Source organism: Epinephelus fuscoguttatus, linkage group LG7 (assembly GCF_011397635.1).
Source record: "Epinephelus fuscoguttatus linkage group LG7, E.fuscoguttatus.final_Chr_v1".
Lineage (NCBI taxonomy): Eukaryota > Metazoa > Chordata > Actinopteri > Perciformes > Serranidae > Epinephelus > Epinephelus fuscoguttatus.
The window spans coordinates 4,437,116-4,459,072 of record NC_064758.1 but is presented as its reverse complement, the minus strand read 5'-3'; the positions used below and the strand labels follow the sequence as shown (position 1 = coordinate 4,459,072).

The following is a 21,957-nucleotide window of genomic DNA, read 5'->3' as shown; positions in this document are numbered from 1 at the left end:
GTCCTTTCTCATAGAAGTTGTCTGTCTTCTGTTGTATCAGAGTCCTCCAGAGGACCAGCATGTAGGATTAACGTGGATATAATGGCAGGAATGGAATATAATATTCACAACTATGTTTTCGTTAGTGTATAATCACCTGAAACTACGAATTATTGTTTTTTTGTTACATTAACATGTGCTGTTTATATCTACATATGGAGTAGGTCTTTATCCAGCCCCCAGGAACAACGCCAGGCTTTGAGGCAATTGTACACAATGGCCTAACGTGGAATTACTACTTCCGAGTCTGTCATGAAATGCCATTGGGCCAAAAAAGACTTTTTCCCATGGACTTACATTGTGGTAAACACGTCTATAAATAAGTGGAAAAATTTTTTTGAGCGTAACAACCCTGCAAAATGACTTGTTTCAATATCAGGATTTAATCCATTTGGTCCAATAACATTTCAAAAGTCTACAAGAGCCACATGATTAAATCATTTCATCTTCATTTAAGTTAGCAGATGCTAAACTAGAAGTTAGCCTCTTAGCTGCCATAAGTCTCTAGTGCGACTGCATTGTGGGACCAATGATGCCAAAGATCTGGGAAATTAAGCTTTTTTTTTTTTTAGCTTCATGCACCACCAGGCAACTTTTATAGGAATGAACAGAGAATGACTGTGTGTTCCAATCCCCATACTACCATACTATATAATAGGGCTGGGCGATATGGACAAAAACTTGATATCTAGGCATTTTCAGGCTGAATGGCAATACACAATATATATTAGGGCTGCAGGATATATCATTTGAACATCGCCACTGCGATGTGCGCATGTGCGATAGTCACATCGTAGGACATGAAATGTTTCCTTTTTTTGTAAACTTTGCAGGAAAGCCCAATCAGTCTTTTTTCAGCATTGGCAGTATAAAAACAAAATCGGGGAGTGTGGCAATATGCTGCCTTCCTACTTTTGTTTATACAGAATGCGCCTTTTTCGGGGATATGGGGGGCATGAGCAAGTAACAAACCGTTTGGGTGGTGGGGCACCCCCCCTAAAATAATGGTAGGGGAAACACTGGAGTATGACATGTTAGATCATTAACCTTAGCCTGGATTAATAGAAAGGTATCATATGAATACAATGGTGAGTCAGCCTAATTCTTTCCAAATAGAGTTATTCAAATCATCTGGTGAAAATTCTTGTATTTATTAATATCGCAATATATATTAAAAAAAAAAATTAAAAAAAAAAATCGCATTGTCATTTTTTATATATATAGTGCAGCCCTAACATATGTATATGTATATGTCAGGGGTGGCTGCTGGTCTTTCAAACAGAGGAAGCTCACTTTAAGTTTACATCATAAAAGTTGTCATATTGTAGCGAGGCAGTAACTTATAAAAGGAGCATTTAATTGAAGCTGTTTTTCAACCACACTCATGCCACAGAACCACAGCAAAACACACCTCTAAGATTTTCAGATGGGTGAAAAGACCGGTTACTTTTCCGCACCCTTTGCACCAAATCATTCTGAGGTGTCGATCTGCCCTGCTGTTTAACTCGAAGTCTCTCCTCGTAAGGAAGACTATCAAATGGCTTCGCCAAAATCCGGTCGACAATATTCAAATTGTCTGCCATTATGTGCAGCTTGCTAGCTCGCTTGCTAGCTGGGGCTGCTGTGCGAGCCTAGTGTGACCGCCTGTGAGTGCTTTGGGACGGTGGAGGGGCTCACAGCAGCACCCGCTGCTCGTTGGGGACAGTAACTGCAGAGTGACAGAAGTCAGAGTCTCCAAAAACGAGTACAGTCTCCAATAACGCCAGAAAAAGATGCTAGATTTGTCGCTAGTCGTTTTTAACAAAGAAAAAGTCACTAAGAGGATTGGAAAAGTCTCCAGATCAACTGGGAACAACGGAATGAAACTTGGAAAAATGCTCCAGTGGTGGTTTATATTTCAAGATCGCTGATTTGCTCATTTCGCTGTCAATCAAAAAGGGATTCAGCCTCAGACCAATCATCCAATCATCATGCAGAAGCACAGCGTCCAGGCCAGGTGAGGCTAGCCCACTGCCCCACAGACCCCCAGAGACGCTGAGCGTCCGATGGGCAGGACAAAACCGAGCATTTATCCAATGACTGTCTAGTTTTGCTGCAGTGGAACAACCCACTCTATGCTTCCCCATTGAAGTCCTTGGACGCTGAGCTTCGACACTGTTTAATGCACTGTAATGCTATGGGAATGAATGAGAAGAAAGTTGTGTCAGTGACCTGTGATAAGTAGCTGATTCTGAACAAAAGTTGAACGTGTTCTAGTGCATATTTAGTCAATGAAATGTAAACACAACAGTACTTGACCACGTATTTTTTGACATTTTAGGGACAGCTGAGCTTCCCTTGCAGTCTTAGAGCAATCGCCACTGATATACAGTACAGGCCAAAAGTTTGGACACACCTTCTCATTCAATGCGTTTTCTTTATTTTCATGACTATTTACATTGTAGATTCTCACTGAAGGCATCAAAACTATGAATGAACACATGTGGAGTTATGTACTTAACAAAAAAAAGTGAAATAACTGAAAACATGTTTTACATTCTAGTTTCTTCAAAATAGCCACCCTTTGCTCTGATTACTGCTTTGCACACTCTTGGCATTCTCTCCATGAGCTTCAAGAGGTAGTCACCTGAAATGGTTTTCCAACAGTCTTGAAGGAGTTCCCAGAGGTGTTTAGCACTTGTTGGCCCCTTTGCCTTCACTCTGCGGTCCAGCTCACCCCAAACCATCTCGATTGGGTTCAGGTCCAGTGACTGTGGAGGCCAGGTCATCTGCCGCAGCACTCCATCACTCTACTTCTTGGTCAAATAGCCCTTACACAGCCTGGAGGTGTGTTTGGGGTCATTGTCCTGTTGAAAAATAAATGATCGTCCAACTAAACGCAAAGCGGATGGGATGGCATGTCGCTGCAGGATGCTGTGGTAGCCATGCTGGTTCAGTGTGCCTTCAATTTTGAATAAATCCCCAACAGTGTCACCAGCAAAACACCCCCACACCATCACACCTCCTCCTCCATGCTTCACAGTGGGAACCAGGCATGTGTGCCAGTTTCGTTGTAGCGCTTGATGGTTTTTGCGACTCCACTTGGGGACACATTTAAAGTTTTTGCAATTTTCCGGACTGACTGACCTTCATTTCTTAAAGTAATGATGGCCACTTGTTTTTCTTTAGTTAGCTGATTGGTTCTTGCCATAATATGAACTTTAACAGTTGTCCAATAGGGCTGTCGGCTGTGTATTAACCTGACTTCTGCACAACACAACTGATGGTCCCAACCCCATTGATAAAGCAAGAAATTCCACTAATTAACCCTGATAAGGCACACCTGTGAAGTGGAAACCATTTCAGGTGACTACCTCTTGAAGCTCATGGAGAGAATGCCAAGAGTGTGCAAAGCAGTAATCAGAGCAAAGGGTGGCTATTTTGAAGAAACTAGAATATAAAACATGTTTTCAGTTATTTCACCTTTATTTGTTAAGTACACAATTCCACATGTGTTCATTCATAGTTTTGATGCCTTCAGTGAGAATCTACAATGTAAATAGTCATGAAAATAAAGAAAACGCATTGAATGAGAAGGTGTGTCCAAACTTTTGGCCTGTACTGTGTATATATATATATATATATATATAGAGATATATATATATATATATATATATATATATATATATATATATATGTATATCCAGAATTGAATTTAAAATCCTACTCCTAACTTACAAAGCTTTAAATGATCAGGCTCCGTCATATCTTAGAGAGCTCATAGTACCATATTATCCCACTACAACACTGTGCTCTGAAATGCAGGGTTACTCATGGTCCCTAAAGTCTCCAAAAGAAGATCAGGAGCCTAACGTCAAGTGATAGTTTTATTAGTCGGCCAGATGTTTCTAAAGACTGGACCTTCAGCTATCAGGCTCCTCTTCTGTGGAATCATCTTCCCGTTTCGGTCCGGGAGGCAGGCACCGCCTCCACATTTAAGACTAGACTTAAGAGTTTCCTCTTTGATAAAGCTTATAGTTAGGGCTGGCTCAGGCTTGCCTTGGACCAGCCCCTAGTTAGGCTGACATAGGCCTAGTCTGCTGGGGGACCTCCTATAATACACCTCCTATAATACACCCACCACCTTCTCTCCTTCTCTCTCTCTCTCTCTCTCTCTCTCCTTTGCTAACACATGTCCTGTTACTGCATCTCGCTAACTCGGCTCTACTGCATGTCACTAACTCTGCTTCTTCTCCGGTCTCTTCCTTATCCGCTGTAAGGGTCCAAAGGACAGAGGGATGTCGTATGCTGTAAAGCCCTCTGAGGCAAATTGTTATTTGTGATATTGGGCTTTATAAATAAAATTGAAAATTGAAATTGAAATTCACAGACCCAGACTGAGAGATTACAGGCTCAGGAAACTTCTGGAGGTGTTTTGAATTAATTAGCTGATTAGAGTGGGACACCATGAGTCTTCAATATTAAACTTTTTCACAATATTCTAATTTTCTGAGATACTGAATTTTGGGTTTCCATTAGCTGTCAGTTATAATCATCAAAATTAAAAGAAATAAACACTTCAGTTTTACTTTTCGATTCGAATTACTGAAATGAATCAACTTTTTGATGATATTCTAATTTACAGAGAAGCACCTGTATATTTGAAATATACATAGTTTAGCTTTCAGCACCAAAAACCAAACATGAAATACTGAGTTAGTGCATTGATGTCACAGTAGATATCACAACCCCTGCCAAATCAAGATCAACAAAACAATTGCAGTGCAAGGAATTGAGTGATAGAACCTACCATTTTCTGTGCAACCCTGAAGAACTGGGAGACGTCACGGATTACGTTCCCAAAGCTGCTATACAGACGCACATGAGGCCTGACCCATGATGGAAGCTGAGTCCTGGCATCAGAGCTTTTAAACCTGAGGAAAAAGTCATGTTATTCTAAATCATCCACCTTTATCATTGTTGACCCAGATGATGTCAGAGTTACCTCTGCTTGGGCTTCACACAATTTTAACAGAAAGCTTGCATTTCAAACTGGAAGTGCAGAGTTTAAAAGAAGTGAGCATTAGGAGGCGAGGTGGTTAAATGAGAACTGCTGTCCAATTATGTCCAACATTCACTACGTTTACAGGCACAGTTAAGTCAAGCCAAGGTTATAGCTCAACTAGTCCATTTAATTGGACTACTGTCCTTGTCCCAGTATACAAGCAGGGGAGGGGAATCGATTTATTGACCAAAGGTTGTCCCACTCTGCTACAATTGGTGGCAATATGGTCCCTTTCAGCTCCAGGATTGGACCTCTTTCTAGTTGATCTATTACGTCACAGGCAAAACAATCGCCATAGATTGCCATTCATTGTTTTCCTCCCATCCATGTATTTTAAAAAATTTAACTCTTTCAGCTGATGACTCAGCATGAACTGTGTCTCCTCCATCCATCAAACCATCCATTTTAATCCTGATTATCCGAAGCTGGGTTGCGGGGACAGCAGACCAAGCAAAGCACCCCAGACGTCCTCTCCTCATCAACACTTTCCAGTAGGGATGTCCCGATCACATTTTTTTTTGCTTCCAATCCGATACCGAGTCTTTTATTTTGAAACCGAGTCTGATACTTAGTACGATCCGATACTTTGCAAAGCATTCAGGGAAAAAAAAAAAAAAAAAAAGAATGCATCCAAGTTGTCCCATAAGTTTTTTTTTTTTATTTAAATAGTATCCAAAAAGCTTATCGGTGGTTCAGCAGCACAAAATGTAAGCAAATTCAATATTTTCTTGTCTTCAATAAACAAAATAGGCCTTTTTCTTTTGTAGCGATTTGACACATGAAACAAATATTTTTCTTTTACTCACTCAAACTCCACAAAGAAACCATAAAACCCATAAAACAGGTCCCTCAAAACCAAAATTAAATTGTTTTTAACTGGTTTCTGTAGAACATAAGAATTATACTCAATTTTCAAAAATACAAATACAACTGTAATCAGTTTCAAGAAAGTATATATTTTTTTCACCAAAGAAAAGAAATGAATGTTCTGTTCCGTTCAGTCAGTTCAATCCTGTTCAAACAAAAAACTTCAGGATTTCGAAATAACATATCACAGTTCAATTCAGTTCAATCCACACAGTTCGCTCAACAAAAGAAAACTCCACCCCAGGTTTTCTCGTAAACAAGGAAGTAAAGTAAATCCACTGTTCGCTCTGACTCAGTTCAGTTTCAAAACAATAAATCAACCCGGCCCAAAGGTTCCAAATAAGGAATAATGAAACGAAAAGTAACCCCCGGCTTTTGCCAACTCACGGGACCGTAGGTGAATGCTGTAACGCTCCAGCGTTGTTTTGAGCGTGGAGGCTCCGTAGGATCCCTTGATATCCGTGGCGGGGAATCTGAGTTGAGGCCGGTGGCCGGATGGATGATATTCCACAGGGAAGCGTACCTCTTTCGCAGACTTTGAGCGGTGTGAAATGCTGTGGTAGGCCGAATACGCAGAGGACTTCTGGCTCATTTCTGACTCACTTCTAGCTCACTCGCTGGCGTCTCTCACCATACTGCTAGGAGTGGCATAATGTAGGGGCCAGTCTACCTGGGCTCAGCTGATCGAGATTAGCAGAAGTCCCCTGTCATCTGTCGTTCATCAAAAAAAGCATGATGAATACAGCAAACGCGATTGGTAGGATGAACTCAACTGGAGACTCCATTGTAGATGCTGGTTGAGAGGGGGAGGGGCGGCTGTTGTCAGAGAGGGAGAGACAGCAAGAGACAGAGCTGCTTTTCCGAAGCAAAACAAAAGTTAATATGTTCTAAAAAAAGAGAAAACATTGCATGTCCTGCGATGTGACTATCGCACATGTGCACATTGCGATGGCAATGTTCAAACGATAGTGTGCATATGCGTAATGATGTGAGACATTACGTGGTATCAGATTGGTCATAGGCTGTACTCGCCGATGCCTGATGCCACATTTTAGGCAATATCGGAGGCATTTCTGATACTGGCATCAGTATCGGTACAACACTATGCAGAAGCCACACCAAACCGCCGATCCATCTTATGCTCCTTTCTACCCTCACTCATGAACAAGACCCTGTGATACTTGAACTCCCCTGCTTGAAGCTGTAACTCTCCCCCAACCCAGAAAGGGCAATCCACTGATTTCCAGCAGAGAACCATGGCCTTAGATTTGGAGGTGCTGACTCTCATCCCAACTGCTTCACACTCGGCTGCAAACCGCCCCAGTGTATGGTGGAGGTCATGGTGTCATGAAGCCAACAAAACCACATTGTCTCCACAAAGCAGAGATGCAATTCTGAGGTCCCCAAACCGGTCCCCTTCCTCTCCCCAGCTGCGCCTCGAGATCCTGCCAATGAATATCACAAACAGAGTCGGTGACAAGGGACAACACCCACCGAGAACGTCTTTGACTTTACGTCGAGTATTCGGACACAGCTCTCACTTCTGTCATACAGGGACCGGATGGCTCGTAGCAGTGAGCCCGGTACCCATACTCCCACAGTACCCCCCCACAAGACCCCCCTGAGGAATGCCTTCATAAGCCTTCTCCAAGTCCACAAAGCACATGTGGACTGGATGGGCAAACTCCCACAACCCCTCTAGCAGCCTCACAAGGGTAAAGAGCTGGTCCATTGTTCCACGACCAGGATGGAATCCGCATTGCTCCTCCTGATTCTGAGGTTCGACAATCGGTCAGAGCCTCCTTTCCAGCACCCTGGAGTAAACTCCCCAGGAGGCTGAGTAGTGTGATGCCACAATAGTTGAAGCACACCCTCCGGTCCCCTTTTTTGACAATGGGAACAACCGCCCCAGTCTGCCACTCAGCAGGCACCATACCCAACAATCCACGCGACACTGAAAAGGCGTGTCAACCTGCCTCCTCCATAGTGGATGTGACGGCCAGGTTCAGGAGTTGCTCAAAGTACTCCTTCCACCGCTCAACTTTGTCCTCAGTTCGGGTCAGCAGATCTCCATGTCTGCTGAGCACAGCCTGAGACAAGCCCTGCTTTCCCTTCTTGTGATGTCTAACAGTCTGCCAGAACTTCCTAGAGGCCAAATGAAAGTCCTTCTCCATAGCCTCCAAACTCCTCCCACATTCGGGTTTTTGCTTCAGCAAACAGCTGCAGCACTTCTGGCCAACTGGTACCTGTCTGCTGTTTCAGGAGACCCCTGGGCCAGCCAGACCCGAAAGGCCTCCATCTTCAGCCTGACGGCCTACCTCACAGTTGCCACCATGACAGGCACAGACAACCTTCTGACCACAGCTTCTATCAGCTGCCTCCACAAAGGTGGCTTTGAACGGGACCTCTCGGATTCCATGTCCCCAACCTTCCCCGGGATTCACGAGAAATTCTTCCGAACATAGTGATTGTTATGGCTGGTCCATGACTTGCACAGAAGTCCAATAACAAAACACCACTTGGGTTCAGGTCAGGCAGGCCGTTCCTCCCAGTCACCCCCTCCAGGTTTCTCTGTCATTGTCCATGTGAGAGTTGAAGTCCCCCAGAAGAACTATGGAGTCACCAGCCGGCACCCCTTCCAGGACACTGCCATGAGACTCCAAGAAGGCTGGGTACTCCATAATGCTGTTTGGTGCATACGCACAAACAACAGTAAGAGACCTTCTATTAGTGACCCACAGTTGCATCAAGTCAACCCTCTCGTTCTCTGGGGAGAACTCCAACACAGCGGCGTTCAGCTGGGGGCTTGTGAGTATCCCCACACTCGCCCGGCACCTCTCGTCCTGAGCAATTCCGGAAAAAGCGAGAGGCCAGCCCCTCTCCAGGAGTTTGGATCCACAATCAGTGCTGAGCATGGTGGTGAGCCCAACTTTATCTAGTTTGTACCGCTCCACTTCCCGCACCAGCTCCTGCTCCTTCCTCACCAGAGAGGTGACATTTCACATCCCTAGAGCCAGTCTGTGACGCCAGGGATCAGCATGCCCAGGGCCCGGCCCCTGCCTGCCGCCCGGTACACAATGCACCCAACCCCAATGCCAGTCCCTGCAGGTGGTGGGCCCACAGGGTGGAGGCTCCATGTTACTCATTTGGGCTGAGCCCGACCAGGCCTCCGGTCCCAGGATCATGGGGACATGCAAACCCCTCCACCACCTTAAGATGACAATTCTTGGAGAGGCAGTGTGTCTGTGTGTTACCGGCTTCTCCTTCTGTCTCGCATTCATTGCTATTTGACTTGTGGGTCAAAGCCCACAGAAACTGGAGCATGTGCAGAGTGCCTAGGCCAGTTTGGGTCTGATTGAACATATACACTACATGCAGGAGTAATTTGACGCCAAATCACAATATCTGGGTTTGTCAGTCCTAGACTTTGAGAAATTCAATTTGGTCTGATTTCAGTTGGACTAGCATGTATTTTAACCCTACGGGCCCAAACGACGCAAAGTGCGTCCAAATTCACACCTGTTCTTCTCTATGGATTTTCTCCAGGGATCGACCAATAATCGGCACTGCCGATAATATATTCAGCATATTTATGATAATCGGCATCGGCCGTTTTTTCCACCGATAGCCGATAAAATACATTTATTTTAATTAAAACGCGCTCCTTTGGCTCTCATGCAGCCGTCTCTCTCTGCCTGTCTGCCTGAAATTTCCACTCTGTGCTGTGTAACAAATGTCCCGCCTACAGCGCCCACTGATTGGCTACACGGCACAAGTGAGTGACAGCCAATCAACACTGAAGGTAGATGCAGGTAGCGCTGCAGCGGCACAGAGAGAGAGGAGGGGAGAGAGGACTGCTCAGTAAAGCAGCAGTGTGATGTTTGAAGGCAAGGCAACAGAAAATGTCTAAGTTGCAATAAGAAATCCTCTATGCTGAAGTTTTAAAGACGCCACTGTTCATGCTTGATAAACACGCCATCTTCATACTGTATCTCAGTGTCTGTTCCCCCCCTCACATGGTTGCTCGCGAGTCGCAACGGGCGGCCGTTGGAAACAATAATGTTGTCTAAAACTACTTCACAACGGCTGCTAAAGCTAACGGACATGTAGAAGTTTACTTCAGTGCATTTCAGCTGTGTATGGTCGGTATGGCGCTTGCTTTTGTGTGTGTGTGTGTGTGTGTGTCGCGCTGAGAAGAAACTGTTGTCTGTGTGCAGCTATGTTGACATAGACTGTGTGTGTGGGTGTGCGTGTGTGTCTGTGTACATGCACGCTAGCTTCAGCAACCGATGTGAAGTTGTTTTGTAGGCTTCATTAGTTCATTTAGACATGCATTTAAAAAGTATATAATAATATCAATTAAATTTACTTGGCATTAAAATAAAAGTACTCATTTTGCTGAAAAAATGAAATGTGACTGGTATATTAAATACATGTAATTACAAAATACTTTAATAAAAATAAGTCTGGTAACCACTGAAAGTTTAATCTTTATTTATAAACTAATTATGGTATTTGATGTAAAAAAAAAAATAAAAAAAAATTTGAAAAGTAATAACTACTCATCAATAAATGAAGTAAGCCAAGGTTCCTGTTCCTGCCACCCTCTTTATTGGTTTGCACTTAATCAGGCTGGATCAGATGTACCTGAGAGAGAACATGAGACATCATTAATTTACTGTTATTTATTTCAGTGAACTTTTATAAATGCTGCTAGAAGATCCCTGAACGTTTTGATTTTAGATAATTTAACTTATTGCAGAGACTCAAATTTCAGTACTGTGCAGTTCAGTTTTTACTTTGATCTTATAAAAGAATCAGTGAACTTTAAGAGATCTCTGCACTTTTTGTTTTTTATATAATAAAACAACCAGCCATTTCAACCAAGATTTACGTATACTGTTGTTTTCAGTCTAATCCCAGGTGTATTATTCTAAATTTTGACACCAAAATTTAAATTTTTACTGCAAATGAATATTGGTTCTAAATATCGGTTATCGGTTTCCTTGACTACTAATAATCGGTATCGGCCCTAAAAAACCCATATCGGTCGATCCCTAACTCATATCACGCGAAACAGTGGAGCCGCAGCTTTCCGACAATACCAAGCACTTGTTGGTAGTCCATGTTTTCACAGGAAAAAAAAAGGTATAAAGTTACACTAAAATTATGTACAACAAAGCTTTCATACAGCTTTGCACACACATTACTCTTGGATGGATTACTCGCGAATGCAGGGTCGTACAGAAATGCCATGCATATCACATGCAAGCGCAGGAACGGAGCTTTCCAATGATACCAAACACATCATTGTGCTGTCATCCCATCACGCTATAAATACAGATCAATTATCTACAAAATAAAAACCTGACAAATTTCTTCACAACCCATTATACAGATCTTGTTATCAGTCACTTCATATAGGGAGGAATAATATTACTATTTTTCTGTTATCTTAGATGTAAATATTGCATGATTCTTTCAAATAAAACACATTTTTGACTTGTGAATGACTCAATGGAATTTCTTGCAATAATGAAAAAATACTGGCAATCATGTCTGTCTGGCACAAACCACATGTTTTGGACAGCTGTGAAGTGACAGAATGTCCCACCATCATGGTTCTTATATTGCCAGATTCCAGAGAGTCTCCCCTCTTCAGATATGGAAGAATATGTCATTTTCCAACTTGCTATGGTGAGATACATGTAAAAATGTAGAATTTAGTAACACAGATGTTTTTTTCATTGATATGAAAAATAATATAAAATACAGGCACATAGAAGGACATGAAATGATGGCAAATCTGGATAGCCCAGATTGTCCTGAAAAAAACAAAAACAAAAACAAAAACAAAAACAAGATATAGCATGTGTATGTAGCCTTTATAATGACTGTGAGCTTAAAAGTAAAGGCAGTAAAAATACCCCCAAAAAAGCCTAGTAGCAAACATCCCTGGTCAAATTGGAACCATGGATGTTGCAGGTATATGGTATGTGCCTCCACCAGTGCGCCAACAGGGGGCCCTGACATTCCCTTTTTGAATAAAACATTTGTAACATTATGATTTAATAATTCAAATGTTTTTTTTTCTATTGTTTGCTTAACCTTGACTTTAATTATCAGTTGACTTTGGTAGCGCTACTTTATTTCATGTGTTTTCCGAAATTCATATTACATTGGGAATTGCATTTTTTTTTTTTTTTTTTACTGAGTGGAGCTCACTGATGATTTTCATCATTTCAAATAAATCATTGGAAATATTTTGATTCTGCTTTCCATTGGAAATGTATGTGCAAACAGAATTCTCTTATGGAGGAAAAAAACAAGATCCTGTCAGGTGAGACTGTCAGGAATTGGTTTACAAAAAACAGGATTCACACTTTTTGCCAAGAAATGACCAAATTTAGACAATGAGTTCCTCTACATGCAGGTGTTGCAACACTTTTTTTTCATTTAAAGATGTTTCACTTGACTTTGGGGGCACTCAGGAGCTGTCATCATTCCAGGAGACTCAATTCAGTTCAGTTCTATTTCTTATAAATCAGCAGTACATGCCAGAAAAAGTCTGTTGATATGAGTGGTTCCTGTGTGAAACCTAATGTAGTGTAATGTTTACTTAAGTGTGTATATTGTACCTTTAAGTTGACCTTTAAAGATACGTGTTGAAGCAATGTACTCTGTGCACTGAGAAGTCACACACTGGTTTATTATTTTATGTATTCTTATGACACACACACTCACTGAGCATTTAAGTATTGTGGTGGAGAAGTACCTAGGCATTATTTCTAAAAATAGCATGAGGATGGGCTCAGAAACACTGGTGGAAAGTTAGGGGAATTACAGCTTGTCCTGATATGACCCTGGTAAGAGGAGGCGGTCTTAGATTGTCCAGGAAAACATTACGAGTACAAGTAAAGAGGCGGGGTTTAGGATGAAAGGAGAAAAAGTGAAGACTCAGCAGAAACATGACACCGTTATGGTGGTAGTATGAAAGGAAAAAAGTGGAAACTCAGCAGAAATGTGACACCGTTACGATCAGAGCCAAGTGGGAAGGATTAAGAAAGAGACGACTCAGCAGAAAATCTTCACAATAAAAACGAGTGCGCAAACAAAGAAATTTCAGTCTTGCTCCGGAGCTTGACTCATTGAGTTGTGATGTGGTTGTTGCCTGCGAGCACATTAAACTCAGTTGCATCTGATTCTACGTGTCTCCAGTGATTTTTTTTTACCTCTGAATATTTGAGTTTTTGATATCTAATGGAAAACAAAGAAAGTCCATTCGAGAAGATGGGAATGAGGTTGCGAGCTTTCTGGCCCAGCTCCAGACCTTTTAGTTTTTGTTTCGACACTAAACTACCTAAGAATAAGAATAAGTAATGATAAGACTGGTTAGTGATGACAAACAGCGTCATGTCTGACCTCTGATCACACAGCAAGATGGCTCCATAGTCCTCCTTGTGGCGAATGACTCTACCGATGGCCTGGTTCACAGCTCTGAAAGCCTGCTGTCTGTACCACTCCTGCCCAGACAGGTACTGTGTGTACACGTGTACACACACACACACACACACACACACACACACACACACACACTGATAAGTAAGATAAGACTGAGCCACGAAACCATCATCAAGCTGTTTTCTCTCACCTTCAGCCCAGGAGCTTTCTGCCGACTCATCTCATCCAAGAACTGCATCTTCAGGATGACTCGAGGGTCCATCCGAGGAGGAAAAGGAAGGCCTGTGATAATGACACCCCGACCAAAGGTGTCTGCAAAATCCAGACCCTCGCTCGCCTGACACAGGGAGACATTTTAAGAAATGCAGTGAGAGGAAAGCATTTGTGTAAACTTAATAAATAATAAGTTAAATCAATTATTTAATAATTACTCTGCTAACACTGACATTTAAATGCTGTGCAGATTTATTATTTGCATGTCTATTCATTCTGTTTAAACCCAGTATTTCTGCATAGTTGCAAATAAAGATTAGGATACACTAATATTATTATTATTATTATTATTATCATCATTATACTATCTGTGGGATTAGATACTAGTTGTGGCTGGAAGAAATCTTCCAATAACTGCAGAGTGTTGTAGAGTCTAAAAATCCAAATTTATTGAACAAGGATGGAAGTAATCATTTCCAAACTTCCTAAATTTTTTTTTGAATCTACCAAAATATTCTGCTTCGATCCATATTTGTTGGCATTAAGTTTTCACTGTGATCAAAAAACTGTTAACTCTCATGCCTGCCGCACTCAAAGAGAGGCATACTCCTGTATTAATGGAGCGGACCAGCAGCAATCTAACAGCACCATGAATTACATTTAATCATAAAGTAATGTTTTAACAAAAAAACAAATTTACGGTAATCCTAATCTGGTGCCCTTCTGTGTGGAGTTTGCATGTTCTCCCCTTGTCAACATGGGTTTTCTCCGAGCACTCTGGCTTAGCTTCCTCCCACAGTCCAAAGACAAGAAGGTTAATTGGTGACTCTAAATTGTCTGTAGGTGTGAATGTGAGCATGAATGCTTGTCTGTCTCTATGTGTCAGTCCTGTCATAGTCTGGCGACCTGTCCAGGGTGTACCTCGCCTCTCTCCCAGTGACAGCTGGGAAAGGCTCTAGCACACCTGTGACCCCAAACAGGATAAGCAGTTACGGAAAATGAAAGAATAAATAATTGAATCTAAACAATCACTTTCTTCAAGTTAAGTATTTTGTTGTAGGATTTGAAAAACATGTTTTTTAGGGTGATAATTTCATGATGGTGATTAAACATTTGAAGCTTAATCCGAAAATCTCCATAGAAGCTTCGCACATAAAAAAAATGACATTCAGTACAGCCCTAATGTCAATACAGTGAAATCTATGACATTTAGAAGTTAATCAATGTATTTTTGTTAAACTAAGAGGCTAGCTGAGAGATGACAGTTTGCAATTGCAGTTGATGAAAGTCAGGCTGATAAAACTGCAACGATAATGATAAAACTCGCAAAAGATGGTCAGAGACAAAGACAGAACATTCCACAGAACAAGCTGAAAACTGAGCGCTCTGTTTATAGCTAAATAGCATGAATGTGGAAAATTCATATTAGAGATATCATTGTGCAGATTAAGATATTTTTGTGGGGAGAGAGACGGAATGACACAGCCTTTCTACATGGGGCTCCTGCTCTACCAGGTGAGCTAGTGGGCACCCCTTTTTGTGCAGATCTTTTTAAAACATATTCTATTCTTCAAAATTAACATAGTTTCCAAACTCTAACCATTATCCAGCCATATTCCCAATTTTGATGTTATTTTACTCTACTTGTTTCTTTTTACTGTATTTGTGTATTTTAAATCATATTGTTTGTTGATATTGTATCCGTGCTGTTTGATATCATCTTTGTCTTTATGGCTTTTAATGCTTTTTGATAAGGCCAAAAACTTTTCCACAACATTGACAGCTATTTTTTTTTACCATAACAATGACAACTGAAAATGGGAAACTGTTGGATGAAAAACAACAGAGTGACAATTTTGCTGTGCTTATTAAAGTTTTTCCAGATAATGATACTAGAGGAAAGGTGATGGTGCCACTAAAGACAAGCTACTGTATTCTCTCTAGATATCATAAATATCCATAATACATGAAATGGCAATATAATTCATTTATCTAAAATTCTTTGTCTTACTATTTTGGTGTTTTTAGGGTAAAATAATATATTTCAGACTTTTTTTTTAACTTTATGGTCATGCAGTAACCTCACCTTCCCTCGACACACAGCAAAGAAACTTCCTCCTTTGGATGATGGGTCATTGATTTTGTTGTAATATCCATCAATAACCTAAGAACAGACAAAGAGACAAGATGTTGTTGTAACTGTTGTTATCAGTGCTCAGACTGACAAGCCCTAAAAAGAAATGTTTCCAGAACACATCATAACCAGCTCATGAAATATTGTTGTTTGTTCCAGGTTTCTTCAAAGACACTGTCCAGATGGAGCTTTCAAAGGCATACATGTAGATAATAAAATCATGCTCACCTCAGTAAAGATGCCCTTTCCTTTGGGCTCTACAAACATGGGCTTTATGCTCTCAATGCGATCTGCATGCCCATTAGCCTGGTGAGGGAACACACACACTCAGCCTGATCTTGCATGGTAACACTCAATTCAGAAATCATCCAAAATAAATAAATCAACAAAAATACAATATAATATCACAATATGTTTTCCTGCTGAATTTCCACTTACTCTCCAGAAGTCCAGGGTTTTTTCCATTAAAGGGAAGGAAGGAAAAAATACTAAGAGACCATGAGGAACCACACGGGTCAGGTTGGCTGAGGAGAGAACACAGCATGCAACGCATTCATGTCATGATCGAAACAGAAACGATGAAATATCTCACACTACAGGCACATATCAGAAGAAACAGGGTCCCCACACATTTTCATGGCCAAAAAAAAAAAAAAAAAAAAATTGTCATGATCCATAGGAAAGATTTAATTTTAAGGCTCACTTGCCTGGCATTTTTCAAAAATATCAGATTCAACTCTATTCAAACATTACTTCAGCTAGCAGGCATCCAGTAAGGCAGATACAAACCCAGGGAGAAAGTATCAAAAAGTATGTAACGGTAAACAAAACGTTGTCACACAGACGCACATTAGAGCTACATTACGTCAACAGCTACAGAAAACTATTTTGCTGTTATGTTACATCACGTAGAAGGTTATCCCTGGAAGATTACTGTTAACAATTTCATTACACACAACAAAATTCCAGGACTTTTCCAAACCTTTCAATGAGCCTGGAAAAGGTGGAAATTTTCCAGGTTTCCAAGATTGTGGGAACCCTGTAATAAACCTCCTGTTCAAAAAGGGCATTTGTAAGTAAATAATTTTTAAGTAAACAAACTTAAACATATATAAACTTATTTGCAGGTGAAATAATGAGTACCGTTTAGTTACCTACAAACAAAAATGGTGCTGAGAAACCTGTCTTCATAAATTTGTTAGAATAGAAACATTTCTATATTGTTTGATCTTACCAACAGTGTTTCCTAAAGATGCCATGTTTTCAGGAAGAAACCTGTCAGAAGGAAACATTTTACTTTTTTTTTTTTTTTTTTACTTTACAGTTTTACTTTTAAGACAAGACGTTAAACCAACTGTAGAGTATTTTACTATCAAAAGTAACTGCTCCAAAGACAGTCACATCAGGAGGTTGTGTCAGATGCGTGCAGAAGATATAGTTGGTATATAAGAAGATGGATACTTGTGTGTAAAAGACAGCAGCCTGAAATTAGAATACTACAAATCAAAAGGAGAAGAAGAAATCTGTTTTGCCGATAAATATTTTCCAGAATACCAAACTTCAACCCTGTCCAGTAAATTACATATGTTTGAGTCTCTTATTTCTAACTATTGTGCTCGCTGATTTAAGTGTAGAAGCTTGTCTGTAGAACAAAATACAAACCTTCGATCAAACGCTGAACTCAATGGCACTCCATCTGGGCCCTGTTCAATGACGGCAACAAAGATCTGGTCTCGCTCAATCACATGGCTGTTCTCCAGACTCACTGGAAACTTTCTACACCGACAGCAACAACAAAAGAAATTGGGATTGATAGATACATATTGGATGATATATAAAATATTTTGCATAACATTTCCCACTGATTTTAATGTAAGGTGTTTTTGCTCATAAAAAAGCTACTGAGCTGTGATTAACATGTCACTGGTATGAAGATTTTTGGGGTATGAAAAATAACTGACACACACACAGTACATTTCTGAAATAGTTTCATTAAGAGCTAGGGTTGGGAGTCACCAGAGGCCGCATCACGATACACAGGCCACAATACAATATTACTGCGATATGCCGAGTATTATGATGAATTATATTGCAATATATTGCGATTTATCACCTTTTTTTAAACTTTAAATTATGACCTGTCAGGAAAACATTAGCAGTTTTATCTAATAAGGTGAAGTTTTTAGTCTTTTCATCATCATTCATTCATCATATTTTTATTGCAGCAATATCTATCTGGTAAACTGAAAAAGCAAATGATTATATCACTCTAGTGGGCTACAAAAAATTTAATTTGTATTTCTACTATCAATAATTTATACCGTAAAAAAAAATATCAATGCTTGGCATCGATGTAATGATACCATATTACCACACAAACTATGCTGTATTGATCCCCAGTATAGTAATACATGAGGATAGCAGCTGGAGTCCCTGGAATAGCACAGACTAATCTAATTAATGATGTAGGAACATAAAGCCATGCTATGAAATCAGCACACTCAGACAAAAGATAACCAACAATTCAGCACAGTGGCCATTTCATTGAAGTGAGACCATTTTTAGAACTTGACTTCTCTGTATAAAATGACCTATAGTGACCTCTTGGCTAATCTATAACACACCGACACAAACTAGAGCCCAGGGGTGGGGGAAATAATTGATTTTTAGAAGAACTCAACTGTGAGGGCAGTGCAGCACCCGGAGAGTTCACAGCGTGGACATGCTGGAGTCATCTGAACTTTCTAGTTTGCAAAGCAAACGTGAAGTATATTGTGAATACTTTCTACGCCATTACCCAGAAACTAACGTTAACTGCTGACTAACACATTCTGCAGAATTAACCAAGTTAAACCGATTTTGTACTGAAGACAGAAACTTAAAAAACGCCCCTGCCTGGCCCATTCAGCATCTTAGCTTCTCCCAGAGCTAATGTGCAGCAGAGAGGCTGAATGTAATGGATGTACAATAACAGAGAGCACACTGGACAATGGAAATAGAGAGTTTAGAACAATGAGTTAAACAGCTCTGTACTCTCAGAAGAATTCTGGTAGCAGCCCTATGTGCAGATAGCCTGGTGAAACCATCCTGATCTCGTGAGCTCATATTCTATTTCACTCCGCAGATCAGTCATACACGCGAATCCTGGCATCGGTTTTGGCTTACCGGGCCAATCACAACCGTTTATTACTTTGGGCCGGGCATGTCATCAGAATAGGAGGGACAAGGAGAGAGTGAATGCATTTCGTAAACAACTAACGTGGCTACTGATGTGTTGAACGAACGGGAATGTATATTTTCTTTAAAAGCAGAGCAAACGGCTGCACTGAAAGCTTTTTTTTGAAAAGAAAAAAAAAAAAGGATGTGTTTGATGTCCTTCCTACGGGGTTTGGTAAAAGTTTAATTTATCAACTGCCTCCGTTGATGGGGAAAACGATGGGACTCAGTGGTGAAAACCCAGTGGCTATTGTTGTTTCTCCGCTAGTTGCTCTCATGGAGGAGCAGGTCAGGGAAGCGACCAAGCTGGGAATCACAGCCATACAACTGGGAGTCCACAGTGAGGAGGAAATCTGCAAACTGGTCGCAAACGCTTGCTGGTCTGTTTACAGTGGCTTTGTGCTAGCCTATGTCACATGTTTAGTTTACTCTGATTGGTTTTCCGTCTTTCCAATTGTGTGAAGGGGCACTTTGAGTGACAGCCATTGATACCGCCCCTCGGGAATAGAAAAATGACCCATTCGCGTTTTGCGAATTGGGTCTGGCAACGCCAGGCTAATGTGCAGACACAAGCTGTTGAAAGCCTCCAGAGATGACAAAGAAAGCTTGATGTACTGTCTACGCAATGACCGTACATCATGACTGTACATCATCCTTTATTCCCTAAATCTGTTTCAATTGCACTTAGTTGCATAACCCCTCTATTGATACATCAACTTTGTTTTTTTTGTGTGAAAATGGAAAACATAAACAAAAAAACTGGAAGATGAAAATGCATCTATTAAGGCGTAGCAGCTGTTTACACTGTGAGTGTTTGGGGCAAATCTACCACTCAGATGACTTCCGTCAGTGGTTAAGAAATGTGATTGTGCACCTCTGTAGGTAAAATGAGCTTTAAAAAGCAACTGGTAACTCACATCCTCATCTCAGAGGTGAATGAGGTCAGGGGAGAGAGGGTACCACTGGTCAGAATGATGCAGCTAACACCTTGATTCACCAGATCCTGCATGCTGAAGCCAGGAGAGAAGCACCAGTAACTCAGAATGTTGCCTACAAACAAACATATAACGTTTATTAAACCAGAGTATGAGTAGATCAGTGAGAGGAACTACTGACAAAACTAAAACTCTCAACAGCAAACACAAAAAAATCATGATACAGTCATTCATTGAATCTGATTAAGGGTAGTTCTGTTTTTGTTTAGTCTTGGGATAGATTTTTCAGTCATTTGAATAAGCTGATCTGAAGTGTTGGAGTACCTAACTAGAAGAAAAATCATGTTAACCAGTATCTTACTTTTTAACTCAGTGTCTGAGGAATGAGCACAATGATTCCACAGCTGGAACTGTGTGAACACTGTAATCTAGCAAGTCTCAGGCTGGGTATTTTTACCTTGTTTCTTTGATGAAGATGAAGCCCACACATCAGTGCTCTGGGTTTTCTTCTGATAGCTGGTATCTCTGTGGATATGAACCTGCGCCACACAGATATGATAGCTGACATCACTTTGTACATAACTAATTTCACTCCCATACAGCTATTTGTGGCATTTAATGCACATGCACCTTAAAATAAGCCGTGTTGGACTGCATCTGCTGCGGTCTGTCCTTCTCTGATGGCTCACCACAGAACACCAGCTACAAGACCAGGAAAGAAAAAGAATTATTGATGCTGCAGTAAACTGAAAAGAGAGACATGAAAAGATAAATATCAACCTAACAAATTAATGTCTTCATACTTATGTACCTTGTTTCTGGCTATGCTTTTTGCAAGGTGTCATACAGAATACAGGTTTTTGTTTCTGTGTAGACATGATGATGCCAAACTGGACAATGTCACTGTGTCAGGGACAGTAAAGGAAGCTGCACACCATCACTGAGAGACTCTGGGTGTTTCTCAAAGTCAAGGATCCTTCCTTGGGAGGATGGGTCCTCCCAAAAAAGTAACCTGCAGAGGCAAGGCAAGAGTCCTTCCTAGTATTCAGTGAACACACATTGGAACAGGCTAACAAGTGTCCCCAGGTATACATCATCAACCCTCAGCAGACTGGGGGGGGGGGTTTCAGGGTTCTGTGATCATTTTGACACACTCTAATGTTGTTGTACAATGTGACTTTCAGGGAGAATATATTTCTGGACTACTGAAGAGTAAGTGGAGTAATGAAGTAAAAACAGCAGCTGAAATAAAGTTATAAATTATCATTGGCAGTATGAACACAGACTCACACACAGAATCATTCTGTCATTTCAAAGTGATCCATATTTTCTGTGTGTGTCACCACACACTGCTACAATAATATGAACAGATCTGATCTGATGAGCTGTGCTGTTCTCAAACAACGGACCACGCTGATACATTATACTGCTGGGTAATCCTCTGAAATATGATAACCTCAAAACAAATGAGGGATGCTTTCACCTGCAGGGTATTCTAATATATTTACCGTGGCCGTTCTCATCGCGATTCCCCTGAAAAATACACCAAATCAAACCAAAAGAATGAAAGTAATTATTATGCCGTTATCATGTGTGGTTATCGTTATTATGTTTTATCTAAATCATGCTATTTTAAAAATCGCATTTGGCGGCAGACACGCTGGAAAGTGTAAATTATGAAGTGTCTGTCAATATTTTTTTCACGTTTGTATGATAAGAAACTCCTGGAGACATTAAGCCAAACAAATGACATATTTATCTAAATCCTGCCGTGCTCCGCTGGTGCAGGTTTCATTGAAGAGGCCACGCCTTCACTTGTAGCAAATTGTGTGCAAAGCATTGTGGGGATTTAATACTCGCTGAGGATCCACACATGCATCCTTGGAATTTCTCTGAAAAAAAGGACTCTGTCCTCCGTGAAATCCAAAAGGATCCTTGACATTGGAACAGTCCTTCGGCGGGGGTCGATGACGTAGTATCCTAGTGGTTTAAGGATCCTTCCATGACTTTGAGAAACACCCCCTGAAAGACTGACTGGTTCATTCTGT

The 21,957-nt window shown here is 40.9% G+C and overlaps 1 protein-coding gene across 5 annotated transcripts in view; it reads right to left on the bottom strand.

The window, feature by feature from the left end:
* Positions 1-21,957, bottom strand: part of rtel1 (regulator of telomere elongation helicase 1) — a 90,731-nt gene that overhangs the window by 30,859 nt on the left and 37,915 nt on the right. For all 5 annotated transcript variants that reach the window (XM_049581646.1, XM_049581645.1, XM_049581647.1 and 2 more), the window contains 11 exons: positions 20,540-20,611; positions 20,367-20,448; positions 19,892-20,024; positions 17,421-17,534; positions 16,993-17,033; positions 16,197-16,282; positions 15,987-16,064; positions 15,711-15,788; positions 13,602-13,748; positions 13,373-13,488; positions 4,829-4,952 (listed from right to left, as the gene is read on the bottom strand). In XM_049581646.1, the coding sequence (XP_049437603.1) occupies positions 4,829-4,952; positions 13,373-13,488; positions 13,602-13,748; positions 15,711-15,788; positions 15,987-16,064; positions 16,197-16,282; positions 16,993-17,033; positions 17,421-17,534; positions 19,892-20,024; positions 20,367-20,448; positions 20,540-20,611 (1,071 nt within the window). The remainder of the gene's footprint in view (positions 1-4,828; positions 4,953-13,372; positions 13,489-13,601; positions 13,749-15,710; positions 15,789-15,986; positions 16,065-16,196; positions 16,283-16,992; positions 17,034-17,420; positions 17,535-19,891; positions 20,025-20,366; positions 20,449-20,539; positions 20,612-21,957) is intronic.